The sequence below is a fragment of the Ptychodera flava genome, chromosome 16 (assembly GCF_041260155.1).
Source record: "Ptychodera flava strain L36383 chromosome 16, AS_Pfla_20210202, whole genome shotgun sequence".
Classification (NCBI taxonomy): Eukaryota; Metazoa; Hemichordata; class Enteropneusta; family Ptychoderidae; genus Ptychodera; species Ptychodera flava.
Window position 1 is genome coordinate 23,884,929 of NC_091943.1, and position 15,128 is coordinate 23,900,056.

At 35.0% G+C, this 15,128-nt stretch overlaps 1 protein-coding gene across 25 annotated transcripts in view; it reads right to left on the reverse strand.

Annotated features, from left to right (window-relative positions):
- The window catches only part of LOC139114378 (potassium channel subfamily T member 2-like), a 165,719-nt gene that overhangs the window by 67,995 nt on the left and 82,596 nt on the right, over positions 1 to 15,128 (reverse strand). Inside the window, exon 1 of one of the 25 annotated variants that reach the window (XM_070676066.1) lies at positions 5,834 to 5,954. The exons of the other annotated variants lie outside the window; for them this stretch is intronic. Coding sequence (XP_070532167.1) covers positions 5,834 to 5,877 — 44 coding nt within the window. The 5' untranslated portion in view covers positions 5,878 to 5,954. Of the gene's footprint in view, positions 1 to 5,833; positions 5,955 to 15,128 lie in introns of those variants that run through there. 25 annotated transcript variants of the gene reach the window in all.

Here is a 15,128-nt window from a genome sequence, read left to right on the forward strand (position 1 = left end):
TGCTTAATATGAGGAAAATTGACAATATCTGAAAAAACTGCGTGCATCAATTTTCAAATCTCATTCTTTCATCTTTGTTGGATATAGAAACTACGGTATACTTTGACAATTTCAAGATGGTCTAAAAACAGAATACGTATACATCAACAGCGACAGATGACAATATCAGATAATTTACTCGATGTAAAGACAAACATTCTGTGAAGAACAATAAAATTTGGATAAATAAAATTTATTTCACTACAAACTTCCTGTTTTTTTGACAGCGATATTGAAAATTGAGCACTGCAAAGTTTTAAACTGTCAGGCTGCATAAGACTATACTGTACAGCCAATAGCTGGTTAATTTGTGAGAGAAATCTAGGGGCTTTTTTGTGGCATCGTCTCATTGAGTCCAAAAGTTATCGGATAAAGTTTGACAATAGCACACCTTGAACACATAAATTTGATTTGGCGCTGTCAGCATCAATTTCTCGAGGGTATCATCAATTCACCATTTCCCTGGAACTGTCATACACATCCCCCTTGCCCTTAGGTCCATAAACCAGAATTCTAAAGGTAAAACAAGGTCAAAGGTCATTGAGGCAAGCATTCTTCACAGGGGCATGGTACTACCTTTGAAGGATACAGAAATGCATTTCTCAGACCAATGCCCTTCTAAGCTTATCAAGATGAACGCTGATGAATGCTGTATTGTTATTTCAAGTATTACGTCCTGCAAAACATACCCACTGATATTATTTTCTCATTTCAAAACTGTAAAAAAATATCATTTCTTAACAGATAAAGCCTGGATGACTTGCTCGAGTTTCAAAACTGATCAAAGATTAGTCAACCAAGCTACGTAAGAAATCAATTTTTTTGATAACAGAATTGAACAAAAGCTTTGGGTGACCCATGAGGCTGCTGTTATCTGACTATGATAATATTATCTTTTGGATTTTTTGACATACATGTTGATTTTGCTATATATAAAATTTCATCCTGCCTTCACCGAATGCATTTTAATCAGAAAATATTGAATTTTGCCATCAACCAAAACTACTCACTCTACTTTTGTCAAATGAGTTTGAGAATTGATAAAATAATTCATGATTATTCTCTGAAAGACGGATGCTTTCTTACAAATTTTGCTAAATGCCTTTCACAAAACATCTGCTTCATCTGAAAAGTACTAGATGGAAATCATTTTGGTATTCTCTTTGAATAATTTGGACAAATTGTCTTCCAAGGAGAATTCCTTGTTTTCTTGAGATCAATGACCATATCAAGCATTTTAAAACCTTCACATTGACAACAATGAAACGTGACTGTGCCAGTAAAATCACATTCAAAATGAATAGACATTACCCAGTTGGCACTCACTGTGCAGTATTTGGCCAGCCTTTTAATACCTCTATTCAGGGAAGCAATCAAGGTGTCCTAGACACCGTGGATAAGCCTTTTAAGTGTTTCAGAAAGGCTGAATTTATTTCATCAGTGTAAGGATGTGACAGAGAGTGAAGTATCTAGCTGACAATATACAATGGCAAGAACACTTTACATATCAATGGTTCGGCCAGAGTAATTGAATTCCTTGTTGTATGTCTGCTCAATATGATATTGAAAGGTAAAGTGAATATTAAGCAGTTAAACAGCACCTATGGAAATTAAATTATACACATGTTAAATTATAATATGCAAGTTTTATATATACTTGATTGTTTACATGTGATATGAGTGCCAATTCAAGAACAAAAGCACAAACTTCTTTTTCACCTCAATAATTTACACTTCAATTTGACATTTTGCAAGCGTGCAGGCGTGTGAAGGAAATTTTACAAAATTTGTCAGCAGAGATTTGTGAGCAAGAAAGCAAAGTGGCAAAGTCCTACTCAAACAGTGTTTTTTTTTTGAAAACCAACAGCAAATATGCATGGGGATGCAAAACAAAGAATTTAATTACTTTGGCCATATCGATCTGTCGTCATATATAACATGATCACCTGTTTATATATACCTTCACTACAGTGAAGGAGTCACTATCATGGTATTTGCATACTTTTATACGATTTCCATTGGTAAACTTTGTACTAGTGAATAAAATTTATATCATGTTTCAAGCACGAGATGTAATCCTTTTTGCTAGGTTAGTTGTAAATCATCATTATTCAAGGTTTATCTAACTTGTAATGCATTACAATTAAATTGTGAAACGAGCAAACGTGACGTACATCACAGTATGACTCAACATATTCCACCTAAATGATTAAATTCACTGTGACAAGGGTACAACTGGCCGGCTAGATTGAAGACCCTGGGCACACCTAAATCACATAGACTGAGGTTTTATTACAATTTTCTTTGGTTTGATATCAATGATTGGAAATTATGATTATTTGCCATTACTGTAAATATGATTGCTTCCTTTCTAGTTGCAAACAAATTACATATAACCTACATTTTACCATTCTTGATACATTTTTTATCTTATTATATTCGCTGATGGGGAACACTATGTATGCAAATTGCAGTGAGGTTTTGACCCAACACTGATCTCATCATAAATGAACTGTTTTGGCTATGTAAAGAAGTCTGTAATTTGCTCTTTAACTCTTTGAAATCGGTAATTTTTTATTGAGTTACTGAACCAGCTATGGTACATGTACAGTGTAGTATCATCAATACAAACACATATCTTCAATCAAATCGTCTCCACACTGTACCGTACGTAGTGTTCACATTCCAATAGTCATTTTAAATTCCAAGAGCTTTGCAGCTGCTTCCCTAGAGCATTGCAGGTCAACAAAGTCATTAGTAACAGCAGAATTTATCATATTCCTGCTACTTTTAAGTTTTTTCACAGATCATGCATCGTATTTTTCAATGTCACTTAACATTCCAGTACATTTACATCTGTTTCCCAGGAGATTTCAGGTCAAAGAATACATTCACCATCAGAATTTATATTTCTTTTTACAGTTGTTCTCTGAAGTAATGCAAGTTTTATCTTTCTAAAAATAAGATAAATTTTTGATGATGCATTCATTTCTGCAATGAGTCACAAATCATCTCTTTATAAAAGTTTGCCAACCAACTATGGAGAAAATTCCTGTGATGCAATTGAAAGGTGTTTAATTTTGTACAGGCTGCTGCGGTGAGCTTCCTAAACATCACAACAGTATAGTGAGTATACGGTAGTGATGGTGATCACAACTGTGCATGCTTTGAGCCTTCTTGTTTACACATACTGCATGTTTTCAATGACATTTGGGTGACAAGAGTCAAAATAGCTATAAAATGTATGTCTCAGTGAACAATACGGAAGATATTTTGTTAAAACTTTCAGTCTTCAAAAACACAAATATGAGCCCCACCTCTACCAGTACAACGTAAGAGACTCACCCAACCTTTGAACAAACGTTACCGACAACTGAGGCCCTTTATGGCATGGAAATCATGCTGATACAGAATCATAAATTCTAAGATACACAACCAAGACAGATTGATTTTCATAAACCATACTGGTAGGATGTCCACAGTAGAGTATACTGGAAACGAAATTGGACACTGACATTTTTACAGGATGTCAATGTCAATATATATTCCCTTAGATTGTCTCTCGATAGTAAAATCCAATGAGCAGTATATTACCCTATTTATGTATGTTGTGTGTGCGTATTTTATCATGTACACCTGGAATATTGCAGTTATATTCATTAATCCTGACACTTTGATACCATTCCACACCATAACTTCTCATGGATTCTTTTGGTGTAATGACAGTTTAACTATCTCTATACCATTTTAAAAGTGACAATTATGTCTTGTCACAGTGAAGGATTTGTAGGCTTTATGCCATTGGGGTGCTTTTTTTACCTTCAATTTGAGCAACAGTGAGGGCTAAATCAAGCAGACTGAAGAGCAAACTACAGGTAAATACCCCGGTACAGATATCAGTGAGGATCAGTTTTATTTCTCTCTCACTTATGACGTTTAGTTCATAATATTATGGAAAATGCCGAACTGACTGACTATCATTTAACTGATGCACCATCATGAAATAATGTGATTTTGGTAGCTGCAGGCTTCAAGTTCAAATCTACCATAGTTTACATGTATTGTTAAGTCTTCGAAAGGCTGAAATATATTATCTTTCTAGTATTTCTACAAATGCTCACTTAAGGTAGCTACATACCTTTTAGACACTTTCAGATTTTTATTTTTTTCTCAATTGAACACGTCCCAAACCCCAATAATTTATACATTTTCTGAAAGCCCTGATACAGAGCTATCCGACCAAGCACAGTACACGGTCATTATTTGCATAAGAGTCACGTGACAAGTGTTTTGATGAACCTTCCAAAAACCGGTCTGGGATTTTCTTTATATGCCTTTGTTTTTTTTTAATGCGCTCTTAAAGGTGTTAGATGAAGGTGCTTTTTAAGGAATTTTAATTATCACGCCATATAATTTGAATGGAGCCTCCGGGAAAAAATCGCAGACACGGTTTTGAAGGATATTGTCAAGGCTTGTCAATGAAGAAATTCTAACCGGAAATCTTGCAGCGTGTTTGCATAAGGCGGGAAAAACCGGTTTTTGGAAGCTTCAGCAAAACGCTTGTCACGTGACTCTTATGCAAATAATGACCGTGTACTGTGCTTGGTCGGATAGCTGTATATCAGGGCTTTCAGAAAATGTATACTTTATTGGGGTTTGGGACGTGTTCAATTGAGAAAAAAATAAAAATCTGAAAGTGTCTAAAAGGTATTTAGCTACCTTAATCCAAAACAAAAAAAAATTGTTCATATCAAGAAAATTTTGTATGATTTCAATTAAAAAAAATTTTTATATACCGGTATCTAAATATATTGTTTAAATATTTGGCACTTCTGAGATTGTTGATCAGCCAATTAACTCTGTTAATTTTTACCAGTGGCACCTTCAGCTAGTATACCAGACTGAGTGTGACAATACATGCAGTCATTTTCTTCAGCAAGTGTTTCAATTCTCAGTGAGATCGATAGCAGTTTTCACAAGCTCTACTGGTTAACATGTCTGGCATTTCAACTGCCACATATCTCACTTTTAACAACAATTTTGAACCTGTTTTACGTTAATATGGCATACAACTGACTGTATGGGTAGGCAAATTTTACTGAGATTATAGCTTTCAATTTTGGAAAATCCCATATGTCATTGTGCAATGCTTCAGCAAGAGACTGACACCCACACAGTCAACTAAGGAATGATGCAGAATTGAGTACCCGGTACACTGCCATACCGGTAGAAGTAATCAATTGTAGTTTTCTGACCGATGCTAACAGAGACAGGTACGCTCACATGAGTAGATCAATGCCAAACTCAGATGAAAAGTCTAAAACAATATATCAATGAACAGCTGTATCCAAACCAAAGCACAGTAATATTGTCATGTCACTGAATGCTAAAGATGTTGATCATACAGAAACTTGTTTCATGGTGGAAAATTATCAACCGAGCATGCTCATCTTGCCATCTATCAGGCACATCTTGAAATAATTATGAGATCTGGGTAGATACAGTTTGAGAGCTATGATTGTTTTAGTGAGCAGCTGCTACAGTGGCATTTACACAAAATCTTGTGACCCCCATCTGACCCCCTCAAGCTATAATTATTGAGAGATACTATTTTTGAAAGCTAAGCCAAGACACCTCAAACACGAAGCTTTTAGTCAAATTAAATGTGTCATAAAACAGACATCACTCCGAACTGGAAAAATTTTACAGCATGAAATAGTCATCAGTAATATTATCATTTCAGATTCACTAGAATTTTATTTTTTCAATATGAAAGTAAATTGTTAGGTCCTACCTTCCAACACTGCACTTCTTTTTCATGTACTCCATAGTTGACATGATGGCACCTTTCCGATGTCAAAACACAGAATGACCAGATTTCCAAGCCTCAGCACACGTTTCAGTGTTAACGAGAAGCAATCACGTTGGTACATGCAATACACTGCCGATAACATCACACTACTGATGATGTTATGATTAATGAACAGTGTGCAAGACCAACTGTACAAATTCTCAGGTTTAGATTGGCTGTGTTTCAGGGGCTCCAAACAGGAAAAGATACTCAGATATCGCCGACTCGGATGTGTGTGCTCTGCTGTGGATATGTGACTGTTCCAAAGACTCTAATTTCACTGTATGGACTAACTCCTGATGCCTTTGCTTTACTAGGTATCTCCCGACAGCAATTACCCATTTCAGACTTGCATACTAAAACATACGTCAAGACAATCAGAAATATCTGACCATTGCATATATTCATGTCCAGCGATGCCCTCATTAGTAATGTGCCTTCACCTTGTTGACATTTTGACTTCGCCTTTCATTGTCAGAACATTTTTCATAACTGTCGAATCTGTGTGTACATTATCACTTAAACGTACTGTCAGTCATACAAACCAAAGCTTCATATCAATGTTTACTCACCTATTGGAACAAGACTTTCATTGATTTATATAATGCTTCCTGGTGAGAGTCTTAGACCATTAAAGCCTCATTGAAAATGCCGTAACTTTCCGATTGGAAAACAGTAGAATGCAAATTGCGTGAATACAGACAGCAATATCGGAATATTGATTTTTCCTTTCAAACTTTATACTGATACTTGTTCTGTTGAGTGTCTGAAGTACATATTCAAGCCATTAATGAGAAATTAAATAGTAATTACGTAACTATCTTTCAAGAAAAATATAAGACTATGATTTTATAAACTTGTAAATTTTGAACACAGTAAGGAATCCAATCCAACATACACTGGAATTCTCTCAAACAATCTTACACTATCTTATACACTGATATGTTTCAGGTAATACTTTAGGCCCCATGAACATGAATTTCATCACATGAGAGTGTGATTGCTAGAATGTATAACTAATGCTAACACTAACATGTTTTACGGTAAATCAAGCAATTCTGGTCACTCAAGGAGAAAATTTTTCACAGTTACAGTCATGTCAGTTGTCTGCTTATTGAGGGTTTGGTCAGGGGTTTTATTGATTGCTCAAGGTAAATACTCAAACAAAATGTATTGCCATTTGCTGTGAAGTTTGTTACATGTAAAGGCTACTTTCTAAACAATGTATAAAATTTAAATGTACATACATATACATTTTCAAACTGAAACTTTGAAAGACAGTGATCTGAACTGATTTGAACTTTGAGTGGTGACATTTTCTTGAACTTTCTTAAGTGGTGACATTTTCTAAGATAGTGAGAACAGTGTAAATTGGCCAATCTTGTGCCTGCAATGATTACATGTATTTTTCTGAATACACTCTCTACCCCTAGACTGTAGGAAGGCACCAAATGGGTTTTCATTTTGTGCAAATCAATTTAGATTCACAACGTATATGGCTGTGAAAAACGCCTCACTGGCTGTTTATAGAATGAGCAATTAATTGCCACAAGAATTTCACAAGAATTCACCATTACCAATGGAAGGTTTTCACTAACATTTTGCTGACAATGAATAATAAAACCTGCATAATTAGAGTAATACGGTTTATTCTAATCCCATGCTGGTCTACGTCATGTTTAAGGCCAGTGTCAGGCGTCAGATTGTCGTGGCAGGAATACTAGATTACAATTTCAATGGAAAACAAAAGGCTATGACACTTTCATTATCCTTTTACAGATTAGGACAAACCTGATCTCTGGGATCGAGTCCTTTACCTGTAACTGCCGTATAACACTTACAATCTCATTTTCAAAAATTATCACATTTGACACTTTCATCTTATACAGTAAACCATATGATTTTAATTATAATGCTGTATGGTTAATTCTTTTCAAAAAATACAGGTAGACTACAATGTGTAATATAGTAATAACTGACTTGAACAGTTATGTTGAAATCCATTTTTAAAATTATTACATAAAAATTTTCACCTCGTAAGCCATATGGTTAAGCTTCGAACTCAATTTTGTCACAAACTAGGTTATATCTTGAAATCCATTTTTAAAATTATTACATAAAAATTTTCACCTCGTAAGCCATATGGTTAAGTTTCAAACTCAATTTTGTCACAAACTAGGTTATATCTCAACACTTTCACCTTTTAAACCGTGTGACTAATTGTTCTGTATGTTTGCGCAAATTTCACAAGGGGACAAAATTACTAATATCATACATAGATCCACGTTTAGAATCTGGTTGAGCACAAATATCAGAACTAGGGATTTGGGACTGCCGCTTTAACTGTAAACATTGTCAACTTGGATGATGGAAGAGTGATTATTGCGTATGTTTCACTCACGTTAGCACTTGACTGTCTGTCTAATGTGATCTCTGCAATGAAATTCTGATTCAATCTGAAAGTGTGGAATGATATGCTCAGAAAATAAAATAAACTCTGGAGTTTGACAAATCATAAACATATTTTCAGATCTGTTTTCCGAGAGTTCCCTAACCAAACTTGCAAATAATCTGTCACATTTCATATCGTGGCGATGATTTTTATGGGTTCCTTTTTTATTCTTATCTGTGGTATTGAATTGTTGCTCAAGTCATTAGATAAATTTATGCACTGGGTGTTGAATTTTCTCTGTGATGTGAATGCTGGCCGATGAATACAAGTGATGCATAAATGCACACTTCCCAGCCACACACAGCTGATCTGTTCCTTAGTGTTTATAATGCCATTCCTGGTACTGCAGCCTCATTCAGTGTTATCAAAACCCACAAATTTTGTTCAAGAAAAACATATAATCACAGTACAGTTGCAGTTATTTAATTATTTACCATATAACAACTTAAAAGCATCATCATATAATGTATGTCATCTAATACTCTATTCCCCAGATAATAATGTTCATTTACCAGTATGCTAAATGAGCTATGAGTATGCAAATTGAATTACACAATTTCAATGGAAAATGCTCACTGGTCCAAAATTGTCCCCTAAAAATGTAGTATAAAATAAAAATATCAGTCCAGGTGCCTTGTCAGTCAGACCACATGAAAATCTGAACTGCATGCATGTTTGCAATCATGAATTACTGAATAGTTTAACAATTGAATTATCGTCTTTACTGAAATGGCAAAACCAACCTGGTCATGATGGCAATTGAATCAGATGCGATTAAAGTCAATCAAATCCCTAATAACTAGACACAAATTCAACAATTAGGAACAATAGAAAGTCAATTGAAGTGCTTATCGCAGAACATTAACGGTTTAACTATGCAGACATTTCAATGGCACTAATGATATCGCAATACCGGTAAGTCAGAGCCAAATCTACCTCAAAAGGACACTGATTTTACAACTTCCATTTTGTCATGCAAAATAGAATATCATTTTTTAGCATGATGCAAAAATTGCACCTTCTAGCACTAGTAGCAGGGTTGCAGCCAAATGCAAAATAATAGCACGAAAATTGAGAAAAATCCTATCAAATTATGCAGGCTATCCTGACCAACTTTTACGCAAGCCCTCCACCATATAGGAGAAAATCATACTGATGAAATTAAGGTATAGAATTATAAATGATGCAAAGTACATTAAATTGAATGATAAAAAATGTATCGCAATTTCACCATGCAGATATCAAGATAAAATGCATTCAATTTTGAGTGGATTCATTAATTTACTCTCTGTCTGATACCTGTTCTATGAAAAAGATTGTAGATGATATAAAATGTAATGAATCTGAAGAAAGACGGCAGGAGAATGGTTCATAAGCCTTGGAAATTAATAGAAACCTTTGATTTTCTTGCTAAACGGGCAAACATAAAATTGTACTTACTCATTTCTAAACTCCGGCAAAATAACGCACACAAAAAAATGAAATAAAAGAATATAGTAAGTGATGCAATATTCTCTCCACAATTACAATGTATAACAGTATGTTGAATTAATTAATACCTACACCATAAGTGATCAATATTCAAGGGAATTGATAAAAGGCAAACATTGTTGACAGCAAATAATAGTGTATCACATCACCATGATGGATAAAATCAATACAGAAAGAAAATATTAAAATGAAAATTTTCTTTTAACGAGCTAATATGTGATTTGTGGTATCAGACGATACAAACCAAAACTGTGGAACAGCTGCTGTGAGACAAAACCTGAAATTTGGCATTTTGAGCAAAGATTGGTCAATAACACATTCAATATTTATGATGTTATGAATATGAATGTATTGGTTGATAACGGCATAAATATTCATGAAGTAATCAATGTACCATATCTTTAGGATGATCAAATCTTGTTCAATGATGAAGGTGTTGCTGGAAAATACATCTGAAATCATAACTTGTTCCCCTGAATAATGTATACTGTTCTTTATGTATATTGTATAAACCATCAGCTACCTTTGCTTGATGAATCAGAAGCATTCAGTGGAATAGATAAATTTCTTTTTGGGATACACTCAAATATCACAAAAAACACTGTTCTTTAATGCTATAGGTCACTTTCAATATACTCATAACTCCACTCTTTCCATGAAATCTGTGATGATAGGCATGGACTGACTGGAATATGGTCCTGCCCAAAAGGGTTACCCATGTACTTATGCCTCTTGCATTAAGATGATTTGGGTTTGTGCCCTTGAAGATTCGGTCACTGACCTGAACAGAGATCAGACATTTCGGCAACTACTGGTATCGGATGATATTCCTTGAAAGAAAATTGAATGTATACAAGCTTTATGATAGATCAAACAATAATTTGATGAAAACAGCAGTCAAAAACAACGAGTTTCATTTCATGTACTTTAGTGTCACAGCTAGAGCTATGCATTTTCAAAGAGACGACGATGAAAAAAATGGACTTCCAAAGAGATGTCAGGTGTTTTAAAAGAAGTGAGCATAAAATACCGTAACATATGGAAACCATGGCATAATCAATTTGTGTGTCATATGGCAGGCTATCACTTTCTCAAGACAAGTGCCACTGATGGACAGTCCAGGTGGTGAAGCAGAAGCACTGGCCATGATCTGCGAAATTGAATATGATGTCCTAATTTGCTATCATGTATAATACCGGTACTTTAATTGGTTTACAGTCCTTTATATGTTATTCTGTATATATATATTACAAATTTAACTTATTAACATTTGGTTGATGATGTACATTAACCACTTGGCATCATGGCCCATTAGGACTATCGGCAAATTGTGACTTCCAGATTCAAGTATGATCTTGTGCCCTTTACTCCTCATCTTAACTTCACCGTCCAACCAATTCACAGTAACTCCCTAATTATGGCTTACAGCCTGAACAGGCAATCAGTCCTAAACCCCCCAGACCATGTGCTCACTTCTTTCTTAACATCAAAGATTATTTCATGCTTTCTGTCAAAGGTTTGACTACATGTAGTCCACTGGATGTGTGTATGACAGTGTTTCTGGACAATGTCAATAGAATACCGGTATACCACTGTGATTACAGGATTTAGATGCCTGACCACTTTTATTTCTGTTGCTAATTTCATACAGTACCACCAGGGGGAGGTATACAGTACATATACCGGTAGTGTACAAGTGATTTTCATTATTCTTCGGCTATTCCATTTTCATGTTTGTGATACTTTGTTGCACATAGTAATCACCAATGATACAATGATGTCATATAACGGCAAGACTGTCAAATCTTGCCTCAATGCTGTACATTTGCTACTTCGGATCAATTACCATGGATACTCGGAGCTAACATCAGCTTTATCTCATGACTCATTTTGGCTAAGACTTTTATCCCCAGGGAATCAGTATCGGAGCACAAATAATCCATGACCAAAGGTTGGATGCAAACACGTCACTCACTTTCATCAATAAATCGGTAAACCTGACACGTGAGCCATAACCTTCAAAGTCTGGGCTCACGCTGTTCTCATTTAGATTGAAATACACAATAAATATTTGGTGCTTATTTCGGAAATAAATCACTACTGGGGCCATGCTAGCTTAGAGAATCCACTTATTCATGCAAAATAGTTGTCATGAATAAATTATCCTCAAGAAATTCAATAGTTTGTTGCATTCATATTGTTGCATTTTAATCATTTTAAAGCATTGCTGGAGTACTTGTTACAACTGTACCAAACATGGTATCCACCCACAGAGTTGAAGCCTGCATAATATTTTGTTTGTACAGTGAAAAATACAGCAGGTGGTATTTCAGACAGTAACACATTCTTATAATTCATTGCAATGATATACCGGTATATGCTACATCATAGGTTAGAAATTCAGTTCATTTCCTATAGTTTGAAAGTGTACAAAGTCATGACACACTTGCTTTACGTGTTCATGATGAACGAAGAGTTCATGATCGTCAAGAGTCAAGATCGTAAAGAGTAAATTGGGATACCAAAAGTGGGTGTTCTTTGTGGACTTAGCAAGTGGAGGTTAAGCTACCAATCATGACAGAAAGTTAAGAAATACATGCATACGCAAACCTTTCTGCTGCTGACACATACCAATATGTCAAGTTTATAGACATACACCAGTAGTGTACATTCATGACACTGTACAGGCAAGGTACATTCCTACACTGTACATTACATTTTCTCATGATCAAACATAACTCTACTAGTTTTTTGTAATATTCAAACAGTGTTTGGAATTCACTATTTCACTATTCAGTATGCACCAGATGTCTCAAACAGTGACATTCATGCTGAGTTTACTGAAGCAAAATGTCTTTTGAAAGATTACAGAATCACAATATACTTATATCCACCAGCAACTTTTCCAACATGGAACACCTACTGTACATGCGTGTGCATTGACTGCGAATTCATGAGTGGCATCAGGATGCACTAGAGAAGTATCTATTACCTTCTCTATTGATCAAGCTTTATGGACAACTCTCAGAGGATCGATAGAGAATCCAATTTTCCTCTTCAAAAATAAGAAAGACCGAAAAACATCTGCTGACTCATACTTCAGAAATTTTACAGGTGATGCCGGTTTTAAGTTTCAGAAATTTTTTTTGTCTCCTTGAAAGTTGAATACAGCTACTATATGTGTGTAATTTATGGAAATATTCAGGTACATACGGTAAATACATCTTGAGGCATATTAATTCCTGGGGACCATTGATTAATCAACAATATTGGAATTTACAGAGTTTGATTTACACCTTATGGGAGTTAAACGTTTTGGCATTTTGTTACATTCTATACAGTGTCTCTCAGAGGTGTGGACAATCAAAACATGCCATGTGAAAAACAACTCTTTTTGTAAATGGGTTTACATTGTAGCTCTACTTCGATAGTTGTGCTTATGCAAATTTACACTAAAAGTAACACTAACAGTGATGGTATATGCCACAGTTAAGCAACTGAAACTGGGTGTAGGTGCAATACTCAATCATAGTTCAGCTCTGGTTTTAAATGTTTGTTGTCCAAAAACAGTGTACATCAACTTCCAACAACTGAATTTGCCAATTTTTCATGTTTGGGCATAGTTCAAATCATAATTATACAGACTTTTTGTAATTAAAAATTTTGTTCAGGGGAGGGAGAGGGGAGGGGTTCCGAATTCAAATGGAAGCAGTTCTGTTCGCCATGACAATTTTTTTATTATCCTTGGTTTCTAAATGAACACAATGTACATGTTGACATTTAAAGGTATACAGTCACCTGTAATCTAAATATGCCCATATATGGTCAAAGGGGCGTTCCTTGGTATTCAAAATGCCGATGTGAGGGCGATGTTTTTCAAAAGCGGCCACCAGCTTAAAATCTGTGATTGGTTAGATTTTCTCTTTCCATGCTGTAGCATTTCCAATGGTGTTCAATTCCAACTTTTTGACATTTTGAAGGTATACACCGGACGGATTACCAGTATTCTATTACAACAAGTTATATTTTATTAAGTTTATTCATCAGCTACCTAAGAATAATTCTGGTAAATGTCAGTAACACATTTAATTTGTTATTATACTGTTCATTATGACTTTACAAATACTTCAGCATGTCAACAATAGAAATAGTGGGAACAATCGTCCTCTTGAAATCTTTTCATCCTACTTTTCAACATTGTTAAGCATATTTTCATGGCGTTCACAAATGCAATTATCACTAACGAAGGATAACATATACTCATTAAAATATATCTATAGATACAAAAAAAATTCAATGTATTGGCAACTGTTAACAATGGCAGACAGGGTAGGTTTTGAGCAACGAAGTGATGAAATCATTGTTTTACAATGACCACAATGGCTTACCAGTACTTGTAAGTTGTACAGCCATTTACTCAAAACGCCTCTCAAAATTTATAGGCCAATAGATACAACTTAGGCATGGCAATTTTTCATGAATTTTACTCATCCGTCATAGCAATAAGCATAATTATATTTTTTTAATTCAAATGCTATTATAAATTTATGGTCCCAGCAATCCATCATTTTTCATAATGCAAAATTGGCCATTACATATTGCAGACAATGGATTATACATTAAAGTCAATAAATTCAAGAAAAATTGTCTTTCTTCTTTGCCTTACGGTATATCCCTGGAAAACAAATCTGTAGCAGACAGTCCTACTCCCTTCAGAGCACAGAAATCTGAAAAGCTTTCAGTGTAGACAGAAAATTTCACTTGGGCTTTAACTGAGCCTTATAGCTTCAGGCTAATAGAGAGGGCTGGGACAGCTGTATAGAACATTACTTAAGTATACAAAGGACAGACTTATACAGGCCAGGACTAAACCCACCGGAGACAAGAACAACACAACTTCTAATGACAGCCAGAGGGATAATGATGAGACATATCTACCATTATTCACTTTGAAAGCTGCAGGCATAGTGAATGAGACAGTATTGATTTATTGGAACTACACGTATACCGGTACATTACTGTAAACTTGAAAATTACAACACACAACTCATTATCAAAATTATGGTTCTGTTTTGGGAAGTCCCGGTATAGTTAGAATGGGATGCATGATGGATGCAAATTGCTGACTCACAATACCATAGATTTAGTTGGATTCCTGGGCACTAGAATACATATCTGCAATAATTTCAATCATCTTTTTAATTACGTTTTTTGAAGGCAAAAAGTGCGTGAAGAACATGGAAACAAAACTGAACTTCTGATTAACATGAAGAACAAGGCATCGTTGATGACACA